The 27669-nt window shown below is 42.0% G+C and overlaps 2 protein-coding genes across 3 annotated transcripts in view; one reads left to right on the top strand and one right to left on the bottom strand.

The window, feature by feature from the left end:
• Nucleotides 1-10094: 10094 nt before the first annotated feature.
• Gatad1 (GATA zinc finger domain containing 1) lies at nt 10095-26608 on the bottom strand. Of its 2 annotated transcripts, none has more exons than XM_041675358.1 (5): nt 26021-26608; nt 25440-25565; nt 23286-23345; nt 16713-16896; nt 10095-11895 (listed from the first exon to the last, which is right to left on the bottom strand). In XM_041675358.1, exons 1-5 carry the CDS (start codon nt 26252-26254, stop codon nt 11705-11707), a joined length of 795 nt encoding a protein of 264 aa, XP_041531292.1. In that variant the 5' UTR covers nt 26255-26608; the 3' UTR covers nt 10095-11704. The 2 variants fall into 2 exon arrangements, with proteins under 2 accessions (XP_041531292.1, XP_041531293.1); XM_041675359.1 differs by lacking the exon at nt 10095-11895 and adding an exon at nt 15293-15407.
• Nucleotides 26253-27669, top strand: part of LOC121463249 (protein lifeguard 2-like) — a 51120-nt gene continuing 49703 nt past the window's right edge. The window contains exon 1 of the mRNA XM_041675368.1: nt 26253-26497. Within this exon, the coding sequence (XP_041531302.1) occupies nt 26253-26497 (245 nt within the window). The remainder of the gene's footprint in view (nt 26498-27669) is intronic.

Below are 27669 nucleotides of genomic sequence, written 5' to 3'. Positions count from 1 at the left end.
TTTTTTGATACTTTGGACTTTTTCACTTTTTTTCTAAAGCTCCTTGTCTTAGTTAGGGTTTCTCTTGCTATGAGGAGACACCATGACCATGGCAACTCTTACAAGGAGAACATTTAATTGAGGTGACGGCCTACAGTTTCAGAGGTTCAGTCCATTATCTTCATGGTGGGCAGCATGGTGGCATGCAGGCAGACGTGGTGCTGGAAGAATATCCACAAAGTGGACTGAGATACTGGGTGGTATCCTGAGCATAGGAAATGTCAAAGCCCACCCCCACAGTGACACACTTCCTCCCACAAGGCCATACTACTCACTCCAGCAAAGCCACACCTCCTAGTGCCACTACCTGTGAGATTATGAGGGCCAATTACATTCAAACTACTACACTCCCTGCCAGGTGGCTGCTTGCCAAACCTCCTTACCTAACTGTAAAGGTGTGGCTTTCTCTGTTCCCCATCCAACTCCCCTTGGCAGCGGCTGCCGTCCACAGCTTCCTGGGCAGCCATTGCCATCCACAGCTCTCTGGGCAGCGGCTGCCATCCACAGCTTCCTGGGCAGCGGCTGCCATATACAGCTCGCCTGCCCTGCAGTTTTTCTTTTCAACGCTAATAAAATTGTCCTCTAGCTTAAAACAAAAATCTGAGCAGTGCAGTCCTTCCTCACAGTCTCCAGTTCTTAGTATTAAGGGTTGTGGACAGCACAATTCCCCCAGAGTGCTCTCCCCCAAAGATCAGCTCTTTCAGGGTAACAATTTAAACCCTGTGAATCCCCTGGGTGTAATACTCTTCACTTAGGTGAAGTGACGTAATCAAGTTGTGTCACATGAATAACAGTGAAAGCATTGGCCAGTCTTTGAAAGGTGCTGTTGGCAGATGCTTAGAGTACAGACAAAGCGAATCTAGGTCCAGGATGTGCCACCTCAAGAGAAGGCAAACGCATGCCTCCTGTATGGCAGAATGGGTTGCAGAAGTCATCAGGGCTCAGGCTGGATTCCCTTTATTTAGATTTGGGATGCTCGCTGCTGCTGACTAGAAGGCTACCAGGATAAAGAGGCAGCCCATGTATGGAGAACACACAGGCACTTTCAATTCTTGCCCGCTCGACCACTTATACATGAATCTGTCGAGAGCTGCAAAGTCTGGAAAAGGCTAGCATCCATAGACATGCTGACTGCATGGGAAAGGCTAGCATCCACAGACATGCTGACCGCATGGGAAAGGCTAGCATCCATAGACGTGCTGACCGCATGGGAAAGGCTAGCATCCATAGACATGCTGACCGCATGGGAAAGGCTAGCATCCATAGACATGCTGACTGGAAAAGGCTAGCATCCATAGACGTGCTGACCACATGGGAAAGGCTAGCATCCATAGACGTGCTGACCGCATGGGAAAGGCTAGCATCCATAGACGTGCTGACCGCATGGGAAAGGCTAGCATCCATAGACATGCTGACCGCATGGGAAAGGCTAGCATCCATAGACGTGCTGACTGGAAAAGGCTAGCATCCATAGACGTGCTGACCACATGGGAAAGGCTAGCATCCATAGACGTGCTGACCGCATGGGAAAGGCTAGCATCCATAGACGTGCTGACCGCATGGGAAAGGCTAGCATCCATAGACGTGCTGACCGCATGGGAAAGGCTAGCATCCATAGACGTGCTGACCGCATGGGAAAGGCTAGCATCCATAGACGTGCTGACCGCATGGGAAAGGCTAGCATCCATAGACGTGCTGACCGCATGGGATGGGAAAGGCTAGCATCCATAGACATGCTGACCGCATGGGAAAGGCTAGCATCCATAGACGTGCTGACCGCATGGGAAAGGCTAGCATCCATAGACGTGCTGACTGCATGGAAAAGGCTAGCATCCATAGACGTGCTGACCGCATGGCCATTGAGATGGCACCCTGACGACCCAAGTTCTATCCTGGAACCCACGTAAAGATGGAAGGAGAGAACTGATTCAACATAGTTGTCCTCTGACCTCTGCACACACTGTGATACATAAAACTATGCACACAGAAAATACATGCAATGAAAATGAATGAAATAAAAATGTATTAAAAGCAAAAGGGCACTGAAGGCTTTTACCTGAGCATTCGTTCACACAGAACACAAATATTCTTAGCCTGCTCTTTCCCCTAAACCTCATCGCCAATTGTACTCTGTAATTAAACCTTGTTATCTAGTTATTAGCTGCTATCTATGAGTCAGGATAGCTTCTGATTGCAGATATCTCTCACTTCTAACAAAATTAAGGGGATAGATTGCTCAAAAATTCTTCCATAAGAGCACAATAGCAACTATAGGTAATTATATATGATATAATGGGAGGAAGGTAGAGGGAGCAGAAGGGGGGCAGTGGGAACTGGATTTGGCATGTAAAATGAGAAAAGATACAATACGATGTAATACAAATATTATTTCAGAAATCTAGAGAAACAAATTTGAACATTTAGGCTGTAAAAATTAAAGGGGTAGATACAATTGCTATGATTTAAATATGACAGTAGATATGTATCAAAACATGTTAGCCTCACTATTATGGATAACTTATATTTCTACTTGTTAATTTTTTTCAAGTGAAAAAATTTTGGATGGGTTTACAGCATAAATTTATAACCACATCCTTTGGGAGGCTAAGGCAGGAAAACCTCTTGTTCAAAACCAACCTAACCTACAGAATGAGATTTTAAATTTTTTTTTTTTTAAGAAAACCTACACCTTTGGGGAATTTCTCCACTGTTGTCAGAGCCTCTCCTCAACTTAGCAATATGTTCCATTGATTTGGTAAGCCACAGTGGTGTTCTATCTCATATCTTCAGGCATCTTCCCAGTGCGCCTGGGATAGAGTCTACAAGATTCGTAGCAAGTACTGATGATGTTATTGCAGAACCCTTTCCCAGTGGGCCTGACTTGTTCATTCTTGATCTGACCAAGGTCTGAGAATTTGGTGAAAGGCCATCACGATAAAGTAATAGGCCTTCATTTACTAATAGGTTTTTAAATTTTTTATTTATTTATTTATTTTTTATTGAGAAAAGAAGAAAAAAAAACATAAACAAAAAACAAGTTTCCACCTCCTCCCAGCCTCCCATTTCCCTCCCCCTCCTCCCACCCTTCTCCCCCTCCTCCCACCCTTCTCCCCCTCCCCCCACTCCTCTCCCACTTCCTCTCCAGTCCACAGAGCAGTCTGGGTTCCCTGCCCTGTGGTAAGTCCTAGGTCCTCCTCCCTCCGTCCATATCTAGGAAGGTGAACATCCAAACTGGCTAGGCTCCCACAAAGCCAGCACATTAAGTAGGATCAAAACCCCGTGCCATTGACCTTGGCATCTCATCAGCCCTCATTTTCCGCTATGTTCAGAGAGTCCGGTTTTATCCCATGGTTTTTCAGTCACAGTCCAGCTGGCCTTGGTGAGCTCCCAATAGATCAGCCCCACTGTCTCCGTGGGTGGGTGCGCCCCTTGTGGTCCTGACTTCCTTGCTCATCTTCTCCCTCCTTCTGTTCCTCATTGGGACTTTGGGCGCTCAGTCCAGTGCTCCAGTGTGGGTCTCTGTCTCTATCTCCAAAATTTTTATATGGATCAGTGCCTGTGCACCTTGGTCTTAAAGACACCATTTAGTGCCAGCACTCCCTGTAGGTCAGCCTGTGGGCATCAGCAGGCTGACCTTCCTCCACTTGTCACATCCACCTGGTCTTTTGCAATTACCTAACCGCTACTGTTTTATGGTCCTCTCATCTCCTCTGAAGCTACCCATTTCTCTCCTGCAACACATCTTGTGACTTCCTGATGTCGGTTACTCAGATTGACTCAACATCCTTTCAAAGAACCTCTCTGCTTCCTGAGCTCTGGAAAGTGAGTTTCTGAGTCACCTGATCTCCACTGCAGCCACATGTGACCATGTGGTAGTATACTTAGAAGTCCCCAGGGCAGCCTTACTTTATAGCATAAAGTTACAATGTTTGGAGCTCATCTTGAAACCAAGAAGGTGAAAAAATTGAGACCAATGATGGCAAATCAAGAAAACAAAACGTGTTGGTTTCCTGGCCACTGAGCTGACAGAGCACAGCAGCTCTGCTGTCCGACAGTGAGCCCTTGTTTGTGTTGTAAGCCACAGTTGGGGTGATTTCTGTCACAGTCCAGCCACAATGGGTGCCTACATTCCAGGGTAGGGGTGTGTGCATTAGAAATGTCAGGTAGTAGGAACAGAGATAAGAAAAACCACAGAGACATAGGATAGTACTGAAGGGCGACTCAGTGAAGAGTGAATACTGTGTTTGCCTGTGTTTGTTTTCCATACACTTTTATACCCAATACAACAGGGGGGAAGGAGGCAAAAGACTGCCTTAACATGACACAGAGGACAACCAGAACAGGTGCTTGCTTCAAAACATGAGACATCAAGCCATTATTTCCTGACATTTCATGCTTTGGGCAGGATATACAGTGAATACACTCTAGACCAAGTATCCTGTACGCAGCCACTCCCTATGTCAAACCTCCTATTTTAAAACGAAGGAGCAGGAATAGGCTTGAATTCTCTGACCTTTGGTCAGGGTGGAGCAGATCCACCTCTATGAACCATCTTAATGTCCAAAACACAAGTAACCACACCCTAGGTCAGGGTTTGTAGCCATACCTGTCGTCAACAACTTTGACAACAAAAATAAGCTCAAATTTTCTGACCTACAGTCAAGGTGGAACAAGCACCCACCTGTGGGTCCCCACATTTGTGTCTCTTAGGGGCTCCTACTTAGCACTAACTTCCTACCTACAGTGACACATAGCTCCCATAGTTGCTAATCCCCCACCTTTGTCAAATCCCATGTAAAGCAACAGTCTCCTCTTCCTCAGCAGCCACAGCTTACCCTTCCTGGCAGTTAGTAATAAACCAGGTTTGTAGTTTCTGCAGGAGTTCCTTGGTGTCTAACCTGACATCCAGCCTTTGTGGACCAGCTGATGGGAAGACCTCCAACGGGAACACAGGCTCACAACTGGCTGGTTTAACTTTTTTCTCTTCTTTCTGTATCTCATCCAGTTGTTTCTGTGCTACATTGCAACTCCACAGGGTCAGGTTCTTCTCTTCTTTGCTCACTGTACAGTAACCTAATATACTACCTGACAGTGGGAATAAGCAAATGAATAAGTAATAGAAATGTTGATGAATCATTATTTCTCAACTGAAATTGAGGTAATCTTGAAGGAAGGAGAAAAAAACAAAACTTGGAAGCCAAAATTTAGATGTGCCCCAAGGCTAAGCACATCATCAAAAGTCATCCCAGCTTCCCAGAAATGATCTCCAAAGAGAGAAATGTGGAGCCAAAAGTTTATAATGGTGTTGGCTTGAAAGAGTAAAACTGTTAAACCTACTGACTAGAGGGAAGCATAAGAGCTCTGCCTTAAAAAAAGATTAATTTGGCCGGGCGGTGGTTGCGCACACCTTTAATCCCAGCACTCAGGAGGCAGAGGCAGGTGAATCTCTGTGAGTTCGAGGCCAGCCTGATCTACAAGAGCTAGTTCCAGGACAGGAACCAAAAAGCTACGGAGAAACCCTGTCCCCTGTCTCAAAAAATCAAAAAGAAAGAAAGAAAGAAAAGAAGATTAATTTTTAAATCAAACAAGAAAAGATCCAAAGGGCTCCCCCTATCCAGCCTTGGGCTTTGGTTCGGGTGATCCTGACACCAAGAAGGTCAGGATCATGGGAAAATATGGGACCTGCTGTAGTACATCCCTCCAGAAAATGGTGAAAATTGATATCATCTCTCTTGCTCCTTTTGTGGTAAGACCAAGATAAAGAGACAAGTTGTTAGCATCTGGCACTGTGGTTCTTACATGAAAAGTAGCTGGTGGAACCTGGACCTACAACACCACACCTGCTGTCACAGTCAAGCTACCATCAGAAGACTGAAGGAGCCAAAAGACCAGGAGAAATGCTACCATTTGAGATTGCCTATCCTGCAATGAATGGGTAAATTCAAGCCAAAAAATAATCCAATTTTTTTTCTCCTTTACAAACCAACTTGGTGACGTGCTATGGGACAATTGTTTGTCAATTCTCTTTTAATAAAATACTGATTGGCCAGTAGCCAGGCAGGAAGTATAGGCAGGTCAATGAGAACAGGAGAATTCTGGGAAGAAGGGAGTCCTAGTCCATAGTCGTGACCCAGCCACAGAAGAAGCAAGATGTGACTGCCTTGCCAAATAAGGTACTGAGACACATGGCTAACATAGGTAAGAATGATGGGCTAGTATAAGTTATAAGAGTTAATAAGAAGTCTGAGTTACTAGGCCAATCAATTTATAATTAATGTAGACTTCTGTGTGATTTCTTTGGGACTTAATGACTGTGGGAACTGGACAGGACAGAAACCTCAGAGAACAGAAAAGCACCCACATGGACATCTGCATCCACATAAAGCCTGAGAAAGTTTGGGAAGTAATTCTCGACAAAAAATAGGCAAGAATAATGGACTAATATGAGTTATAAGAGTTAATAAGTCTGAGCTACTAGGCCAATCAGTTTATAACTAATGTAGACTTCTGTGTGATTTCTTTGAGATTCAATGACTGTGGAAACTGGGCAGGACAGAAACCTCAGACAACAATGACCAGATGGTTTCAGCTCAGAATTCTACAAGATTTTCAAAGAAGAACTAATACCAATACTCCTCAAATTATTCCACACGATAGAAACAGAAGGAACATTGCCAAACTCGTTTTATGAGGCTACAATTACCCTGATACCCAAATGACACAAAGACATTACTAAGAAAGAGAATTATAGCCCAATCTCACTCGTAATATTCAATATAATATGGAAAATATTAAATAAAATACAGGGAAATCGAATCCAAGAACACATAAAAATGATCATCCACCATGATCAAGTTGGCTTCATCCCAGAAATGTAGGGATGGTTCAACATATAAAAATCTGTCAATGTAATCCACTATATAAACAAACTGAAAAATAAAAACCATATGGTCAGCCGGGCGATGGTGGCACACGCCTTTAATCCCAGCACTCGGGAGACAGAGGCAGGCGATCTCTGTGAGTTCAAGACCAGCCTGGTCTACAGAGCTAGTTCCAGGACAGGCTCCAAAGCCACAGAGAAACCCTGTCTTGAAAAACCATAAAAAACAAAAAAAACAAAAAAACCATATGGTCATCTCATTAGATGCTGAAAATACCCTTTGACAAAATACAACATCCCTTCATGATAAAAGTCTTGGAGAGACCAGGGATACAGGAACATACCTAAACATAACAAAGGAAATATACAGCTAGTCAACAGCCAACATCAAACTAAATATAGAGAAAATCCCAGCAATCCCACTGAAATCAGGATAGAAAGCATAGCATCATTAGTAGATTACTTAATGAACCAAATATTATATGATTCTAGAACTTGTTTTATAAACTTGCTAACAAGATTTCTTCTCTTAACCTCCTGGGGGAAGCTGGAGAGTCAGTGATGCAAAGACATACACAATTACATAGCAAGCTCGAGCCAGCCTGGGCTACATAAGACCTTGTCTCAAAACAGCTAACCAACCAAACAAGACCATTTGAAAAAACAAAACACCCAAGCATGCCCAGGAAAATTACGATAAAGCCTCTCTTTTTTTCTGGTCCACAATAAAACTTAATTCTGAAAGTGTGCAATGTATTCATGTAGGCACAGGCAACGCAAATCATCAAATAAACAATTTTCTATCCATTGTGCACATGATTTTACCTGCTTATTGCCAAAATGGAATTGTGATTGATTATCTTAGTCACTCTCCTTTGAAGAGACATCATGACCAAGAAAACTCTTATAAATAAAAGAAAGCAAAATTTAATTGGGGACTTGCATACAGTTTCAGAGGCTTAGTCCATCATGGCGGGGAGGATGACACTGGAGTAGCTGAGATCTACATTCCAATCCTTAAGCAGAGAAAGACACTGAGCCCGGGTCTTTGAAACCTCAAAACCCATCCCCAGTATCACACTTCCTCTAACAAGTTCACACCCTCTTCAATCAAGCCACACCTCCTAATACTTCTCAGATGTCACTCCCAGGTGACTAATGAACTTGAGTTTATAGAGGCCATTTTTATTCAAACCACCAATGACTTAAACCCTTTCTCTTAAAGCTTATTATTGTGCACACATGATGTATGTATATAAATGGAGGGACTGTACGCCACAGGGCATATGTGGAAGTCAATGGTCAGTTCTGTGTAACTGGTACTTTTCATCTTTTCTTTCTGGTGTTAGAACTCATGTTGCGGGCTTACAACTGCATGTACCTTTAACAGCAGATCCACCTTACTGCTGCCCGCTTTTCTTTAATGAGATGGTGCCTTGCTTTGTAGCCAAGATGAGCCTTAAACTCTTGAACCTTGGCCTCCCAAGTAGGACTACAGGTACATGCATCACACTCAGCTTGATTCATGCATATGCAATGTATGTATGTGTGCATGAATGTGTATGTCTGCATGTGTGTAAAGGTCAAAGAACAACTTCAAATGTCATTTCTAGGACCTGTTCATCTGTTTTTAAGTCAGGCTTTCTTGCTAGGCTGGAAGCCACTGGGCCTTAGGGCTCTACCTCTCTCCACCTTCCCAGCAATGAGAATACATGTGCCACCATGCTTAGCTTTGGCACATGGGTTATGAGGCTCAAACTTGGGTCCTTGTTTACAATGAAAGGATTTTACCAACTGAGCTACCATCTCTCCCCTGATTCATACTGCTTGAAGGAGAACTTACATAAATTCTGTAAAAATTCATAACCAAGAACTAGGATAGGCTGAGATAGTTTTCTCAAATATTCATGTGTAAGGTTCATCTTTTTAAATAAGTTAAAATAATCTACTACTAACTAGAAACATGACAATGTGAAATTTTGCTTCATTTGATTATTCACAGGAGAATACAAAGTTAATCCTGTTGTCATGGCCTAGCATCAATCAAGTAAGATGTCTACTGTTACTTTAACAGGACCTAAATTGGGTATCATGGAAACCCCAGATGAATAAACACACACACACACACACACACACACACACACACACACATCCTCTGCACACAGAGAAACACTCCTTTAGGGTAGGAATGGGATCAAAGAAATCCAAAGTAAAATGCAATCACAAAAAAAGGTTAGACCGATTTCTAGAGGCCAGGGGCTCTGGAAAGTTGCATGAAGACAGAATTTAAGGGCTTTGGGGTGGGGATGTAGCACAATAGCAGAGCACCTGCCTAGACTGTATGAAACCCCGGGTTTGGTCTGTTGAACCACAAAAATTTAACAAGAACCTTGGGAAAATCTTCAGTAGAGTAGAACTGAGCAGTACAAACAAGGGCATGCCACCAGGAAAACAAGAAGGGTAGGCGTCAGATAGTGTGATGGTAACTGGGAAGAGGGAGGCAGGTGGGGGACACTGGCGAGGTCTACCAGGGCAAGCTTTAGACATCATCAATACTAAACAATGACAATCACTCAAGTTGGTTGTTAAGAAAATGAAAATTCAATATACTATAAAAGATACTTCTACCAGTTTATAAAGAAATGGCCAGAATAAAAAATGGTCTTGGATTTTGCTTATTTTCTTAGAGAGTCTCTGTGCAGTGCTGGCTAGGTCTGGAACTTGCTATGTAGACCAGGCTAGCCTTGAATGATAGAAATCTTCTTGCCTCTGCCACTTGAGTGCTGAGATTAAAGACATGTATCTGCTCAGTTTTGTTTTGAGACAGAATCTTTGTATAGCCTGGCTGTCCTGGAACTCATTCTGTAGACCAGGTTGGCCTTGAGCTCAAAGATCTGCCTCTCTGCCTCCAAAGTGCTGGGATTAAAGGGGTTTGCCACCACTGTCCAGCCTAATTTGGATTTTTAAATGCCTTAATTTAAATAAATGTTAAATGTTCATTTTTATCAATAAGTCAATCTTTAATTTTTCTAAATTCTGTTACTTATGGATGATGAATCTTTTCTACTTTGAATTTCAAGTACAACAAGACTGATGTTTCAATTTAATACCATCTTGGGAGAGGCATCCTATTTCCTATTTAAGTAGTTAACTGAAAAAGAAATCCAAAATAAACTCATTATAAAAATATTTTTTAATCCCAAACTGGAATATTAACATTTAGAAAGTCATTTCCAACAATATTCACCAAAAACGCTTTTGTGTTTTGTTTTGTTTTCTGAAATTTTCAAGATAGAGTTTCTTTGTAGCTTTGGAGTCTGTCCTGGAACTTGCTCTGTCAACCAGGCTGGCCTCGAACTCACAGAGATCTGCCTGCCTCTGCTTCCTGAGAGTTGAGATTAAAGGCATGTGCCACCACTGCTTGGCTATTTACTGTAGGAATAAGCTTTTAAAGTAGACAGATGCTTCTTCCCAACTTTGGGGCTATAAAAAAGGGTAAAGAGTCCTGATGAAAATCATTAATATCAAATCAAATTCTCATAAATTCCTGTGGTTAAAAATATCCATCTGGATAGATCAAGACAGAGACAGCAAGTGGGTGCCTGCCCACTCCTTCCCCATTATGTGACCAAACTGCACTTGAAACATATACAACAGGCGTTCGCAGGGGAGGCACACCATGAGACCTCAGCAAATGGTTTAACTCTGAGTCTTCACTATCAAAACTAATGACCTAGTATTAGTTACTTCCAAGATAGTCAGTCACCAGTCACTATCCTAACAATAGTCAGAAAGTTATTACAGGGGCTGCTGCCTGCGTGGAAAGAGGGGATGCCTATGCCGCGGACCAAAGGCACGACTGAAAAACTACCTCACAGGAGCGCAGATGTTAACAGGAAAAGGCAGTTTGTCTGAGAGCATGAGATGAATGTTTTAGAGAGCCAGGGCTAATAAAATCACCTACCAATTGCTTTATGACTAAAGCAGCTTAGGTCCGCTTCCGGAGAAGGAAAAATGATTGTGTAGCTTTGGGAAACATACTGGTCACATTTTCATTTAGTGCTTGATCAAAATCTAAAATGTAAGCCAGGTGTAGTGGCGCACACCTTTAATCCCAGTTCTCGGGAGGCAGAGGCGTGCAGATCTCTGAGTTCAAGGCCACCCTGGTCTAGAGTGAGGTCTAGGACAGCCAGGGCTACACAGAGAAACCCTGTCTTGAGAGGGAAAAAACAAAAACAAAATTCAATGTTTTGCATCTATACAAAAATACAATTTGCCTTATGAGTTTCTAGGAATAAACTGTGAGGAAAAATAAACACTTCATGTTTCTAATGGTTTCCCTAGTACCTGCCACTTCTGTCTGGGAAAATATGCATGGAATTTAATGTTAAACTTCAAATTTATTCTTTTTCCACCCTATTATTTTTTAAGCAACAGGCATTAAACAAGCTAGTAATTAGGGGTAGTAGGATTAAAAAATTCCTCAAGCCATGTTTCTATGTAGGAGCTTCATCAAAGTATCTGGCATTAACCAGCCTTGGTGCAACACGCCTGTAATCCCAGCACTCAAGAAGCGTGAGACAGGGAGATCTCAAGGTCAGGCCAGCCTTGACTATGCCTGTCTCAAAAATGTAAAGAAGAAAAGATGAAAGAGAAAAATGTGTGGCATATCTTATAAGAAAAATGGAAATCTGCTTTTATTTCAGGGTGTGTATGTATATTCTGAGGATTAAACCCAAAGCCTCATATATGCTAACTAAACATGTCCCAGGTTTGATTTTGTAGCTATAAGTGGTTGGCAACTGTTTCCTTAATAGTTATTGCAGGAGTAGGTCCAACATGAGTCCATATGTAGCCCTTCTCTGGTCTGGTGGGAACCGTAGGAAATGGTGATGACCTTGACTTGAAATACTCAGAAGGTGCGTGGCAGACAAATTCCAGGTATTCCATCTTCCTTGGAAGATCTTCCTCTGGCCCTAAGAGGCAGCCAATGGAAAAGTTAAACACAGTTTTGAACACATTTCATTTTTATGAAATGTTAGCATTCTCAGACACTAAGAGGAAGCACTCAGGATGCTACCCCTTGACATTAACCCTTGGAACTATTTCTGAAGGTTTTGAAGTCACACTCCACCGTTTACTGCAGATGATTAAGGAAAACAGCGTCCTACAGTACTGAATATTCCCGGTTTATGAAGCCAATGCTGCCCTAGGTACTTTCTATCCACCCACACTAATTCCTCACAACGTCCTGATGGGCACTGGTTTTTCCTATTTTACATGTAAGTACAATAAGGAAAGACAGATTAAGGAACAGTGAAGTGGAGGGGCTAGAAAGGCCAGCAGTCTAACTTCTGAGCTTGTGCTAGACTTTCCCACCATGTGACATCACTGTAGTGCACAGAAGACTCTCAGACTTTGGGGACCATGAAAAGCAAGTGAGAGAGGAGCCCAGAATGATTCAGAACATATTGGCTTCTGCTGGTTCCATACTTATGGGCACAGATATGTCTGTCACATAACCAGTTTGGCATACAATTAAGAATATCAGTGGGTCATTGTTTTTTACCGCAGCGTAGTACTCTAATGTGTAGATATTCCACACTTTCTTCATCCATTCCTCCATTGAGGGGCATCTAGGTTGTTTCCAGGTTCTGGCTATTACAAATAATACTGCTATGAACATAGTTGAACAAATGCTCTTGTCATATGATAGGGCATCTCTTGGGTATATTCCCAGGAGTGGTATTGCTGGGTCCAGGGGTAGGTTGATCCCGAATTTCCTGAGAAATCGAAACACCGATTTCCAAAGTGGTTGCACAAGATTGCATTCCCACCAGCAATGGATGAGTGTACCCCTTCCTCTACAGCCTCTCCAGCAAAGGCTATCATTGGAGGTTTTTATTTTAGCCATTCTGACAGGTGTAAGATGATATCTCAATGTTGTTTTGATTTGCATTTCCCTGATCGCTAAGGAGGTTGAGCATGACCTTAAGTGTCTTTTGGCCATTTGAACTTCCTCTGCTGAGAATTCTCTGTTCAGTTCAGTGCCCCATTTTTTAATTGGGTTAATTAGCATTTTAAAGTCTAGTTTCCTGAGTTCTCTATATATTTTGGAGATCAGACCTTTGTCTGTTGCGGGGTTGGTGAAGATCTTCTCCCAGTCAGTAGGTTGCCTTTTTGTCTTGGTGACAGTGTCCTTTGCTTTACAGAAGCTTCTCAGTTTTAGTAGGTCCCATTTATTCAATGTTGCCCTTAAAGTCTGTGCTGTTGGGGTTACACATAGGAAGCGATCTCCTGTGCCCATCTCCTGTAGGGTACTTCCCACTTTCTCTTCTATCAGGTTCAATGTGTTCTGACTGATAGTGAGGTCTTTAATCCATTTGGACTTGAGTTTTGTGCATGGTGATAGATATGGGTCTATTTTCATTCTTCTACAGGTTGACATCCAGTTATGCCAGCACCTTCTTGCATGCAAATGGATGGAAATAGAAAACACTATCCTGAGTGAGGTAACCCAGACACAAAAAGATGAATATGGGATGTACTCACTCATAATTGGTTTCTAGCCATAAATAAGGGTCACGGAGTCTACAATTGGTGATTCCAAAGAAGCTAAGTAAGAAGGTGAACCAAAGGAAAAACATATAGTTGTCCTCTTGGCTATGGGAAGTAGACAAAATTGCCGGGGAGAAAATTGAGATCTTGGGGGTGGGGTGGGATGGGGGTAAGGGGAGATGGGGAGAGAAAAGGGAGAAGGAGAGAATGGGGGGAACTTGGGGAAAAAGGAGGATTGGGATAAAGGAAGGTAGGATAGGGGAGCACGGAAGCACAATTCTTAGTTAAGGGAGCCACCTTAGGGTTGGCAAGAGACTTGAACCTAGAGTGGCTCCCAGGTGCCCAAGCCGAGGTCCCCAGTTAGTTCCTTGGGCAGCTGAGGATAGGGAACCTGAAATGACCCTATCCTATAGCAATACTGACGAATATCTTGCATATCATCATAGAACCTTCATCTGGTGATGGATGGAGATAGAGACAGAGACCCACACTGGAGCACTGGACTGAGCTCCCAAGGTCCCAATGAGGAGCAGAAGGAGGGAGAACATGAGCAACGAAGTCGGGACCACGAGGGGAGCTGATCTAATGGGAGCTCACTAAGGCCAGCTGGACTGTGACTGAAAAAGCATGGGATAAAACTGGACTCTGAGCATGGCGAACAATGAGGGCTGATGAGAAGCCAAGAACAATGGCACGGGGTTTTGAACCTATGCAATGTGCTGGCTTTGTGGGAACCTAGTCTGTTTGGATGTTCACCTTCCTAGAAATGGACGGAGGGGGGAGGACCTAGGACTTACCACAGGGCAGGGAACCCTGACTGCTCTTTGGACTGGAGAGGAAGGGGAAGAGGAGTGGGGGGAGGGGGAGAAGGGTGGGAGGAGGGGGAGAAGAGTGGGAGGAGGGGGAGGGAAATGGGAGGCTGGGAGGAGGTGGAAACTTGTATTTTTTCTCCTTTTCTCAATAAAAAAGAAAGTTAAAAAAAAAAGAATAACAGTGGGATATTAGCTATCCTTGGAGTTCTCACTAAAAGAAATGTCTCTCCTTTGGGATGCAAAAGAAATGCATGCCCATTACAGAAAGAATAAACAGCACAGAATAATTAAAGAAAACTGAACACTCAGAATCATGCTAGCTAGTCATTTATCGAGTATTATTTGTATTTTATCTTTTGAATGATCAACTGAGTATAGTGTGCTACTTCAACCATCAATGATTGTTCTTAAATAATAAAATGCTGTGTAGAGGGGACATATTCTAAGAATTTAGTTTTTAGAAATAAGTAAGATATTTCTTTTAGAAATCATTTTTGAGTAATTTTATAGGTAACCTATATAATTTAGGTTCTTGTGTAATTCCTTTCATACAATGTAGGCCTGGGTCACACAGACAAATCTTACACATATATTCCAGTCAGTACACTGTGTTCTAACCCACACTAACAAGACAGTCAAATACCAACTATACATAATGCCTACAATGCTCTCTACTCTGTTGTACTTACTAATATTTACATTTTCTATTCTGATTAAACTGTGTTCTCAAGTCTCTAAATTCATATGCTGATGGTCTGTCTTTATATGTTATGTGCTGAAGATGCAACCATCAGACAGGTCAAATAAAGCCAGAAGAGTGGGCCCCCTCAACTTTAGACAAGGAGCTCCAGGCAACTAAGAGTACCGAGAGTGAGAGAGTTGGTCACGGTGTTTCCTCACAGCAACAGAACAGTAACCCCTATCCCGCCCCACATTTGGTCATCTACTACCAAGTGGTCAGTCCTGAGATCACAGGACTAAAGTAACAGGAAACAGACTGAGTAGGTTGTATTTATGTATTTAGGAATATACATTAATATACATAGCAATTAAATAATTAACAATAAAAAAGTAGAGTCATGAATTTGAGAAAGACTGGGGTGAGGTACATGGGAGATCTAGAGGAAGGAAAGGAAAAAAGAATATAATTGTACTTTAATTAAAATTGTGAAGGATTATGGGAGCCAGAGAGCTCAAGGACATCACAAGTAAACCCACAGAATCATCTATCCTGGTCTCATAGGGGCTCACAGAGACTAAACTGTTAACTAGAGTTTGCATAGGACAGACCTAGGCCTTCTGCACATATGTTACAGTCGTGTAGCTTGGTTTTCTTGCAGGACTCCTAACAGTGGGAGCAAGGATTGTCTCTGACTCTATTATCTGCTTTTGGGACTCTTTTTCCTACTATGTTGCCGCATCCAGCCTTAATAGGACAGGACGTGCCTAGTCTCATTGCAACTTGTTATGACATGGCTGACTGATAACAATAGGAGGCCTGCCCTTTTCTGAAGAGAAAAGAAGAGGAGTGGATGGGGGCTGGGGTTGGTGGGAGGGATTGAGAGGAGAGGAGGGAGGGAGGGGAAAATTGTGATTGGGCTGGAAAAAAATTAATTAATAAATAATAATAATAAAGTAGATCCCTATCTCCTAAGACTAATGCCCTTCAATGAGGGAGCCTGCATGGGACTGACCCTAGGCCCTCTACATATAAGTGACAGTTATGTAGGTTATTCTTCTTGTGAGACTCCTAACAGTGGAAGCAGGGGTTGTCTCTGACCTTTTGCTGGCTTTTGGGACCCTACTCCTCATACTGGATTGTCTTGCCCAGCCTTAATACATGTGGAGGAGCTAGTCCTACCACAACTTGATATGCCAAGCTTTTTGATATCCACAGGAGGACTGCTCTTCTTGAACAGAAATGCAGTAGGAATGGATGAGGGGTATGCAAGGTTGGAGTCTAGGGAGAGAGGGAGGAGGAGGGAGGGGAAACTGTGATCAGGATGTAAATTAAATGAAGTAATTAATAAATTAAAAAAAAGCAAAAAAAAGAAAGAGAGGGTGACAGGCAGCAAACAACTAAGCTCATACATGTGTCCCTCTATGATAACAGATAGTAGAATACTATTTTACAATGAAAACAAACAAATGTGGCAAGATGTTTTTATAAAACCATGATTACATTTAAAAATAAAATATTCTTTTTTGGTACTTGGGGTGGGGGAGGAGGCTGGTGTCCTTAAATAAATGGTAATGGAGAGCTCTCTTTCAATGTACACACACAGGCACACATCTTAACAGGCCTTGCTCTGACTTCCAGCCTTCAGAAAAGCTTGTAGCATTCTGCTATGACAGCTCGCAGACTAACACATTCCTTTATAAAACAGAGGAATTAACTAAATTTAAGAAGCTGTGCCATTTACCTATTATATAGGACGCAGGATCAAACTGGTCTCTGGGGCTAGCCAGCGTGGGAATGAGCCACGTCAGTGCGGCGCTCTTTTCACAGTACTGGTCCTGAACAAAACCCCTGATCTGAGCATAGTACTCCTTCCCATCCTGCTCGTCAATCACAGAAACAACATCACCAATCTGGTAGTATACTCCCTGGAGGGAAGAGAAGGTAAACTTGTATTTAAAATAGTAACAGATCACAACCATTAACAAAGTTTCATTAATCAGCAAGCAAAATTTCAAAGTAGAAAAAAAAAATCAGGTCTGAGCACATTATGTTGACACTTGCTTCACTTCTCAATGAAAAAAGTTATTAAAAATAATAATACACACACATATATGACAATTTGCAACAAGGGAAGTATTTCTTCATATAAATTCTTTTATTTTTGTATTATGAAAATACTACCTCTACTTTTAAAAGAAAAGACTTCACTTTTAGGAATGATTTTGAATTCACAACAAAATCACAGAAGGTAGAGCTAGGGAATCTCCCCTAGTCTCCTTACCTGGTACATATAAAGCATCTTCCATTATCCATGTCCCCGTTATTAGAGTGAATCACTTATGGCAACTGATGCACCTACACACGTCACGATACAAACATCATAAATTAACTCTACTCTTGGTAATCTGTGGGCTCGGGACATGTATAACATGGATTCTTAGGATCGCATCATTGAGTACTTTCACTGATGTAAAAATCCTCTATACTAACCCTACTTTAAAAAAAAACAACAGCCATTAAGCCGTAGAAAACTTATTGCTAAAGTCCACATAAGGCAGAAACTGCAAACTATGCACCTACACTAAGTAGCTTAGTGATTTTTCCTGTGCTACCTTAAACATCAGCATTTGCTTGGTGAGACACATTGCCCTCCCCAGTTGTCTATTCAAAGAAAATAAATAAGGTAAGCTCAGTCCAAAAGAAATGAAAACCTTTTTTTAAATTATAATCAGCATTCAGGATGTGTTTACCCTCAATTACAACACATTTCCCAACAACATGACTATGACATGTTCATTTCCTGTTCTACTTTCTATCCAACCAATCTGCACAACTCTCCCAGGCCTCCACTACCCATCCCAGGTCCTCTGCCCTACATCTTGAACTTGAAAAATTTCACCTTTGAATATCCTTCGAATTTTATGATCTGTAGAACTTTCCTTAAGTGTGTGTAGTCCTCAACTGTAGGAACAATGTGTGTTTTCCTTGAAACAAGGCTTTGGTAGCAGTCAAAGCTGCTAAGATACATGAAATTTAACCATAAAAAAATTCCAGCAACTCAACTGCAACCTGGGCATCTGACAGAGCAGGGATTCTCCTCGTGGATGCTCGTTCATGTGTCTGAGGTGACTCACTGCTTACTGGTTCAATGCTATTGTCAGCTGATCTTTCCCTGCCCTACTACTCCAAGGTTCTAGCTACTTATCAGATAAAGTTTATGTCTGTCATCTGCTATATTCATATATAAAATTTCCCCCAAATTATAAAATTATATTTGTTTATCACAGGTACTCAGATATATGCTGAATATGAATTACAAATATGTAACAGTGTGAAAATAGAGCTATGATGCCAAGATAAGGTGTTAGTGAAAAGTTTCAATGACAAGTACTATTTCCCCCATGAGGTCTGTACAGCAGTCTCCCCTTATGCCGGGCATACATTCCAATACCCAAATTCCCTAAATGATTGTTTATGTTTATTTACATTTAAAGGGAAATATGCTACAGATATGAATAATTTGCATTGGTATGAATCTTGGTTTATTGATACAAATTTAAGGTCAATTCTGATATATGTATATTTTTTGTTCTTGATTAAGGTATTGTGTTTGTGCAGCTCAATTAAAAATGTAATGTATAATTTAAAAATATAGGTTAATAGTCATCTGTAATAGTCATATAATAGCTTGTAGTCATGTTAGTTAGTTTTCTAGATTATATATATATATATATATATATATATATAGAGAGAGAGAGAGAGAGAGAGAGAGAGAGATATTTCAGTTAGACAGGTATTCTTCAAATCTTTCAGAGACCTTAAGAATATGGCACTTAAAATATTTTAGTAACTTAGGACTTTTCATGACCGTGAAATACATCTGCTCCTGGCAGTACCAATTACTTCAAGAGGAAGATGGACATCAAAGAGGCTCCTCATGGAGTTTGCTAGCCATTTGGGCAAGAAACTGCTCTTGCCTGAACTGCTTGATGTATTATGCTGTATGAACTGGACATGCAGGACCCACAGAAAAATGACTGCTGAACTTGCCTAAAGGTGAGACTGTCCTTCAGGGTTCCTGCTTCATGAAAGAGTCTGCCAGACATTCTGCAGGACACAGAAGAAAGTGACTGACAAACTACCAATATAGGTGAAACTGTCTTTGAAATTTCTTGCTTCATGGAAAAGTCTGCTGGACACTATGGGCCTGTAGGCTGAAGATGGATGTCCCAAAGGTACAGAAGAACTTTGGGTGACTGTCCAGGCAGTGAGATGTCTCTGTCATTTCTAGAGTTTTAAAAGTTGCTTACAATACAATTTCTGTTTACTTAGGTAATATTATATCCTTCTGGGTCTTTGATGGAGTTGAAGAATAGATATAGTTTTCCTTGGTTATGATAAAAGATAAAGTAGATATAAATACTGTACCTGTAATTCTTGCTTGATAACTATTTTGTTATATGTAATTTTACTATGCTAAAGTTAAAACCTTCCTTTTTATTTAATCAGAAAAGGGGAAATGGTGTGGAAAGTCTGGTGTGGGAGGTCTGTAGGGGAAGCCCAGCCAATCACCTTGCTTGAAGGGCAGGATCCCCTGAGGATATTATTTACTTATAAATATTGCAGGTGTGCTCCCCGCCTTCCCTTCTGTTTTCCTGCTCTCCGTTGGAACCTCGGTTTTGTAAGCTCTCCCCTTCTTCCCCTTAATAAAGCTGATATTAAAGCTAGCCTGATTAATCCTATTTGCCGGTCGTTTACGCCCCTACAGAGGTCCTTTTGTCTATGTGTTGCTTTTATTGGTTAATGAATAAAGAACTGGCTTGGCCTATAGCAGGGGAGAAGGAAGACAGAGTTAGAGGGACAACATGGAGCCGCCGCCAGAGTCAGACATGTTGAAACTTTGCCAGTAAGCCACAACCACGTGGTAATACACAGATTAATAGAAATGGGTTAAATTAATATGTAACAGCTAGCCCATAAGAAGCTAGAGCTAATAGGCCAAGCAGCGCTTTAGTTAATATAGTTTCTATGTGATTATTTCAGGAGTCTGGGAGGCTGGGAATGAACAAGTGGCTTCCTAGAACAGGGCTCCAGCTTAGCTTGGAATCTCACACTGATCTCTTGATCAAACGGTGTTTGATTATAGAAAGAACAAGTAGGACATCTCTTTATAATGTCCTTAGCTTGTTGCCATGTAATAGGAAATTCTTTCTTTAGGCCTTTACTATTGACATGATGCTTTTTATGAAATTCTGAGGCCTGCAACACGCTTCCAATTAATAATTGATCAACCTCAGCGTTACCTTGTGATAGAGGACCAGGCAGACCTGTATGGGACCGGATGTGTGTTATGTACATCGGACAAAGCCTATTCCTGATTATGTCTTGTACCTGGATAAACAATGAAGTCAACTCTGTGTCATCTGGTATAAATTCAGCAGTTTCAATGTGCAAGATAACTCTTTCTGCATATTGTGAATCTGTAACTATATTAAGAGGTTCTTTAAAATCCCTTAGCACCATAAGAATGGCATATAATTCTGCCTTCTGGACAGAATTATAAGGGCTTTGTTCCACTTTACTCAATTCATCTGACTTGTAACCTGCTTTTCCTGATTTATTTGCATCAGTATAGAACGTACAAGCTCCAGTTGTTGGAGCATCACGTACAATTCTAGGAAGAATCCAAGAAGTTCTCTTTATGAGGTTAAGTCTACTACTTTTGGGATAGTTGCTATTAATTTCTCCCAAAAAATTAGCACAAGCTCTTTGCCATGGTTCATTGTCTTCCCATAACTTTTTTATTTCTTCAGAAGTAAAAGAAACTTGCTACCATGATATCAGCTCTTTAGTGAGAGTGTCCACAATGCTGGCTACCTGCAACATTACTTGAATATTTTGCTGTATTTTGGTCTTACTATTTAATAAACATAACAATAGATAATGATAAGAAAAGACTGATCCTTGCAGTAACAACTCCCACATACTTTTTCTGTTAACACACACATAGAAATCACTAGTACACTAAGTTTTTACCTTCTAGACTTAACCTATACACCATATGAACCACTGGAGAAGTTCTACACAAATTTGAAGTTGTGATGATGAGTATTTGTACCATTCATTGACTTTACTAAATGTTTAACATTCTTAGTCTCAGAAAATAATTACTACTTACAATCTTTATTTTTTTCAGATAACCACCTGCCACGGTAATGGAGCCAAGATCTGATTCCTGGGCTTAGGTTCTAGTACCATTCTGCCTCGCTCCATGACTTACCAGCTACACTATCTCGGATAAGCTAATTAATCTCTCTATAGTCAGTGCCTTTATCCACAAAATGAGGAAAACAGTATTCACCCCAGAGGAGAATGAATGAAATAAAACACTTAAAATGTTCCTCACTGTCCAACCCATAAGATGCATGCTTGTGTGTGCAAGCATTTGAGCATGTGCACACACACATTCACCTTATGATTTAACAATTAACAACATACTAAATTCTAGAAATATAGGAAAAATTCTGGCTTATGATATAGTGGCATATTATTTGTGTTTTATTAAATAAAGCTTGCCTGAAGATCAGTGCAAAGCAGCCACACCCGTCAGCCATACAGGCCAAGCAATAGTCACACACACCTTCAATCCCAGCAGCCACACTAGTTAGCCATAGAGGCCAGGCAATAGTCACACACACCTTCAATCCCAGCAGCCACACTAGTCAGCCATACAGACCAGGCAATAGTCACACACACCTTCAATCCCAGCAGCCACACTAGTTAGCCATACAGACCAGGCAATAGTCACACACACCTTCAATCCCAGCAGCCACACCAGTCAGCCATACAGGCCAAGCAATAGTCACACACACCTTCAATCCCAGCAGCCACACCAGTCAGCCATACAGGCCAAGCAATAGTCACACACACCTTCAATCCCAGCAGCCACACTAGTTAGCCATAGAGGCTTTAAAGAATCCCAGCACTAGAGAGGAAAGACGGGGGAGACAGGTCTCACTCTCAGTCTCAATCTGAGGCTTCGTGGAAGCAGGATCACTCATTTTCGGTCTGCCGTAGAGGTAAAAGCCAGTGGCTGGCTGCTTCACTTTTCTGATCTTTGGGTTGAATTCCAATATCTGTCTCTGGATTTTTATTATTTGTGCTACACTATGACCGACCGCCTTTTTTTTTTTTTGATTAAAACATGTGTGAACTAACAAAAATAAATACACTTAAAGGTCAAACCATTTGAGTACCATGAGGAATTTGGTCCAGTTGGGTTAGGTACAAAAGCAAGTACCGTCTCACTACTGAGTCCAGCATGACAGTTCAGAACCTCAAATACCAAAGATACTGATTGCTGCCTATGCTAGGCCTGGCGGCCTTGAAGGCCTTTTCTATGTTCTAACTCCTAATAAGATGTCACATCCATCACTGGTGTCACGGCTATCACTTTGGCCCAAGGCAAGACCTTACTTTACCAACTAAAGATACCTTTGTTCAGATTTTCATCTTTTGTGTATGGGTGTTCTAACAGCATGGAAGTTTGTATACCATATGTGTGCCTGGTGCCCAGGGAGGCAAGAAGAAGGCTTTAGAACCCGTGTAACTGGAATTACTAATGGTTGAGAGCTGTCATGTGGGTGCTGAGGATTGAATCTGGGTCCTCTGGAAGAGCAGCCAGTGCTCTTAATTGAGTCATCTTCTTTCTATCCCAACCTTTAAAAACTTTTCTTCTTTTTACTGAAAACAGATCCATCCAATACCTCCCAACCACAGTTTCTCCTCCCTCCACTCTTCCCAGTTCCCCTGGTATCTCACCTGTCCCCTAGATCCACTCCCCTTCCATTTACCTCCAAGAGACCAAAACCAAACACCAAGCTAACAACCATACATAGAGACCTGGTATCTCTACCTTTATTTTCTCTTGCTTCTGTTTTAAGATATTTCAGAATCACTAATCTGCCCTACCCACCAGGCAACATGGTCAACATCGTCTATTCATTCATAACCTACCTTTGCCCTTCTCACCTGTCAATGCCTTCACTTTGGATAGGATGACTCGCTCTTACACAACTCCACTAGCATTTTAAGAACAATTCTTAGCAACTTCATATCATATTCTCATAGGCAACATCCTCTCCTACCTGAGTTCCAGATGAGGTGTTCTACAACAGCCACCTGGAAGGAACTACAAGGGTAACCACATCTCTGCACACACACAGTAACAGAGGTGTTCCCACTAAGACAGTATCTTAGTAGCATATTGTACACCAGGCCCAACTGCTCTCTCAATAACGCCACAGCAGCTTACCTTGTAGAAGATTGATTCTGCAGTAATTATGGTTGAGACCGACTCAGGAGCTTTGATAGGCTAAAAGAAAACAAAAGTAAAAATATTTGTGTATCTATATAGCATGCATGGGCAGTTCCCCAACCATATGAGAACTGGGTTATTTGAGAAAAATAAAACACTGTCATTTGGTGACAGAAACAGCAGGAGAAATCTCTGACAGGGGTGAGGGTACATATGCAATCCTAGTACTTGGAAACCTGCTGGAGGAGGATGGCGAGCTTTAAACCAGTCTGGGTTATATAGCAAGAGTGTGTGTACACACACACACACACACACACACACACACATACTTGCACAAAAGAAGAAAAAGACTTCCTGAATGTTGATGAGAAGCAGCTGAATACTTGCAATTCTATTTGTTACTAATGATTTAAAAGGTGCTGAAGAGGTAAAATTTCTGATTATGCTGCTAAAAGCTAACAGAGAGCTCTTTCAGAGTTCTAGTAGGCATTAACATTACAATTACAGAGACACACTGGCACAACAGGGCGGAAATTATAAATATGTATAGATGAATATAAAGTGAAAAATTTTAATTCTGTTACAAGCCTTAACTCTTTGGCGTTCTTAGCAATTTGCTACATTGCACTATCACTAAAATACCTTTTTAAAACTGCAATGCAAATTTCACCACAACATAAAAAAATGACATCTCCCATGATTTTGTGTCATTCTTGAAGAATGAAGATGCAGAGAAATTAATGATGAAATAACTTGAGAACAAAGGCTGAATACTTACAAAGAAAATATGTCTGGTATATGTTAACATGTTTTGACTACTCAAAAACAAACTTAGTTTTAGAAAACTAAATTATATAAATCTTAGACTATAAAAACCATTATTTTGATTAAGAAAACAGTCACTGGCTGAGAGCTGGTGTATCAGCACTTGCCCTGCAAGCCTGACAGCCTGAGGTGGACACTAGAATCCAGCGGAAGGAAGGAGTGAACCAGCTCCTGAAATCTGTCCTCTGATCTCCAGGTATGTACCATGGCATATACACCTGCATGCATATGCAGGCCTGGAAAGAAGGCTCAGTGCTTAAGTACTTGTTTCTCTTGCAGAGGACCTAAGTTCAGTCCCTAGCACCCCAATGGTAGCTCACACAACTGCCTATAATTCTAGGGCCAAGGGATCTGACACTAGCCTTTGAGGGTGCTTGGTATATACATGCAAGCAGAGCATTCATACACACAGAATAAAAATAAATATCTAAACAAGCGTCTACAGGGCAGGCCCCTCTGTTTTATAAATATGTCTACTTTAGGAATGTGTGAAGCATACTTGTTCTGAAAGTAATACCAAACTGAGATTAAACCAAACCTACAATTGTCTCCTATGTACAGAAATAAACTAGCACAACAAACGTCCCTAGCGTGCGACTTTAAACAATCTGCAGACATCAGGGTAAGAAAAAAAACTGGGGACGGAAGAGATGGCTCCGCAGTTAAGAGCACTGACCGGCTTTCCAGAGGTTCTGAGTTCAATCCCCAGCAACCATATGGTGGCAAACAACCATCTATAATGAGATCTGCTGTCCTCTTCTGGCATGCAAACATACATGCAGACAGAACACTATATATAATAAATAAATAAAATCTTTAAAAAAAAAGAAAAATATCTGGATTCATATCCACCAAGTTCATCACGAACCAACGGATAAGTTTTCTGGGGCTATTATAACAAGCATGATACTGATGAATTCTGTTATTTGCTTAGCTCTTTAAAAGACAGAAAAAAGTTTTCTTAGTTAACTATGCAGCAAGAGTCATAACCTAATTTAATATATTAAAAAAAGAATTTTAATCTCTTTTTTTGCGTAGAGAATGTGACAAATTGATATACTCTGAGATAAACTATACAGTATTTCTTAGACTTATATTTTATATTTTCCAGATGAAAAAGTAAAAGCTGGAAAAAACAGAGAAAGTGCTTTTCTAATGTTATAAATAGCAGGCTTCTTAAACAGAGTTCATCTTTTGGAGAACCTCACCTTTGCTGCCCCAGAGTATTGCAGAAGGGCCCACGTTCAACGAGGAATAGAGAAAGCAGCGGCAAAGCACACCACACACAATGTCCTACAGTAAACACACCATCCACAATCATCTTACGTTTTTTAATTTAAAAATATGCCTTCTCCCTTTTCCTTTAGTGGAAACTTTCTTCTCAGCCGCTGGAGCAGATTTGTATTTGGTGTTTCTGAGCCGAGCAGATCTTCTGTGAATTTCTTGCTTACTCTGTTACATAATTTTGAGAAAAAATAATTAAAACTATTCAAGAAAAGCCAACACAATAATTTCACAAAGATCAAAGGATGCACTTTGTCAAAAATACTTTTAAAATCTGAAGGCAAAGATGAGTAAAACCTCTGAAGGACCTCCCAAGAGGTGGCGCTGCTTACCAGAGAGAAAAGGACAGGAGTGGGTGGAGGCCAAAGCGGGAACGGACTATCACGTAGCAAAAATACCGAATTTACGGCCCCGCCACCCCAGAAGTTTGCCACATATCTCACACCAGAATTCTAATGCTTTCATTTTAAACGACCTAATAATTGATTAATAACATAATGACAGGGATTTAACAAGCAAGAGGCCCTGGCCCACAACCCTGTGGCCTATGGCATAGCGCGCTGCTCATTTGTCGCGCACCGTCCGGTCGAGCGGGCAGTGCGGGCAGAGGGGCGGGAGCTCACCTGCTTGCCGCCCCCGCCGCCGTTGCTCTGCGGAGGGCCGGCCGAAGTGCTGGCGAGGGTGGCCGAGCCGAAGGCGCCGGCGACCCCGGTCCCGCCCGCCGCCCCCGCTACGCCGCCCCCGCTGCCCCGGCCCGTGCAGTGGTGACAGAGGATGTCGCCCTGCGGACTCTTCTTCCACATAGAGGACGACGTGGTCTTGCACACGCTGCAAGTGGGCTTCAGGCCCAGCGGCATGGCGGCCGGCTCGGGCGGCCCCCGCGGGCGGAGCGACACGGGAATGGCGGTCGTCGGCACCGACCGCCCAGGGGTCGGCCCGCCACCCCGGCGCCTGGACGAGCGGGAGAGGCAAGGTCTGCGGTGCTGTGGCGCCCGCACCGGTGTCCAGCGGCCGCCGCTGCCCCCAGCAAGCGGGAAGCGGGCTAGGGCAGCCCGGGACCCAGCCCTGGCGCTGGGCCGCCCGCGGGGGACGCAGGCCCGGTACTCGGCCTGACCTCCCGGGAAAGCCAGCTCTGGTCAGACGGTGGACCCCGGGGTGGACGGGGCAGCAGGCACAGCAAAGCCCGACCTCCGCCCACGGGCGCTTCCGGCGGCGGGCGGAGCTTCCGGCGACGAGCTGGGCTCCCGGGCGGGGCGGGGCGGGACCAGGTAGGTCGGTGTAGCCGACCTAAGCCTTCAGGCTGAAAGTGGCGTTGCCATTACCTGTCATTCACTCTTCTAGTGGGGAAAATGTAAGATTTCCTGTTAAAGGTGAACCTCAAGTGAACAACAACTAATTTTTTTTTTTTTAGTGAGAGTAGCCCACAAAATAATTGTTATCTGAGACTCAAATTTACCTGAGTATTCTGTTTCTGTCTGATAAATTAAATCGTCTTGATCAGGACCCTTTTACATGCTTATTTATTTATTTATTTATTTATTTATTTATTTATTTATTTATTCTTGTTACTTCGGAGGCTGGGGAGGTAACTGGATAGGTAAATTTCTTCTGGACCAAGTGTATGGCCCTGAGTTTGGTCCCCAGTACCCACATAAACAGCTAGGTGGCTAAGAATAGAGCCAGTATTAGCACCTACTCCATCTAAGAGACAGTTTTATCACTTGACATTCCCAATCTAGGAACACTGAGACTGGGAAGAACTGGGAGACATGAGATTAACTTGTCAATGACTTGTTTTACTTGGGTCAATGCCGTGCCCTGAATACTGTATGGGAGGAGTCTATTAGTCAGGACATCAATAGATTTAGAAATTAGCAATGTACAGAGAAGTATTCCTATCAGTTTTTCTCATAAATTACAATACTCTAATTAAACATTATCACAATTTTGTGTGACACAGTCAGGTTCAGAGGCGGGACAGTTGTATCATTTATGTCTTAGCATAGGCTTTACTTATTTGCATAATGAAAAAGCAACACACCAACTCTCCTAACATTTAAAATGATATATACTAGCATAAATGTTTTCAAAGACGATTACTGGAGAGATTACATTGAGTAATTGCTATAATGATTTATATTATATCTTTTTTTCTCGGACTTTGGTTTGAGGAACTAGACACATATAAGTCTTGATTTGAATCATTGCAAAACTAACAATTCTTTGGGATAGTCATTAGCAAAACCAGACTGTAAAAGAGATTTTGATTAGT

The sequence above is a fragment of the Microtus oregoni genome, unplaced genomic scaffold (genome assembly GCF_018167655.1).
Source record: "Microtus oregoni isolate MIOR12 unplaced genomic scaffold, Mior012 000026F_ref0000081, whole genome shotgun sequence".
NCBI lineage: Eukaryota > Metazoa > Chordata > Mammalia > Rodentia > Cricetidae > Microtus > Microtus oregoni.
Note: the sequence above shows the minus strand (reverse complement) of the source record. Positions and strands in the feature narration are given on the sequence as shown.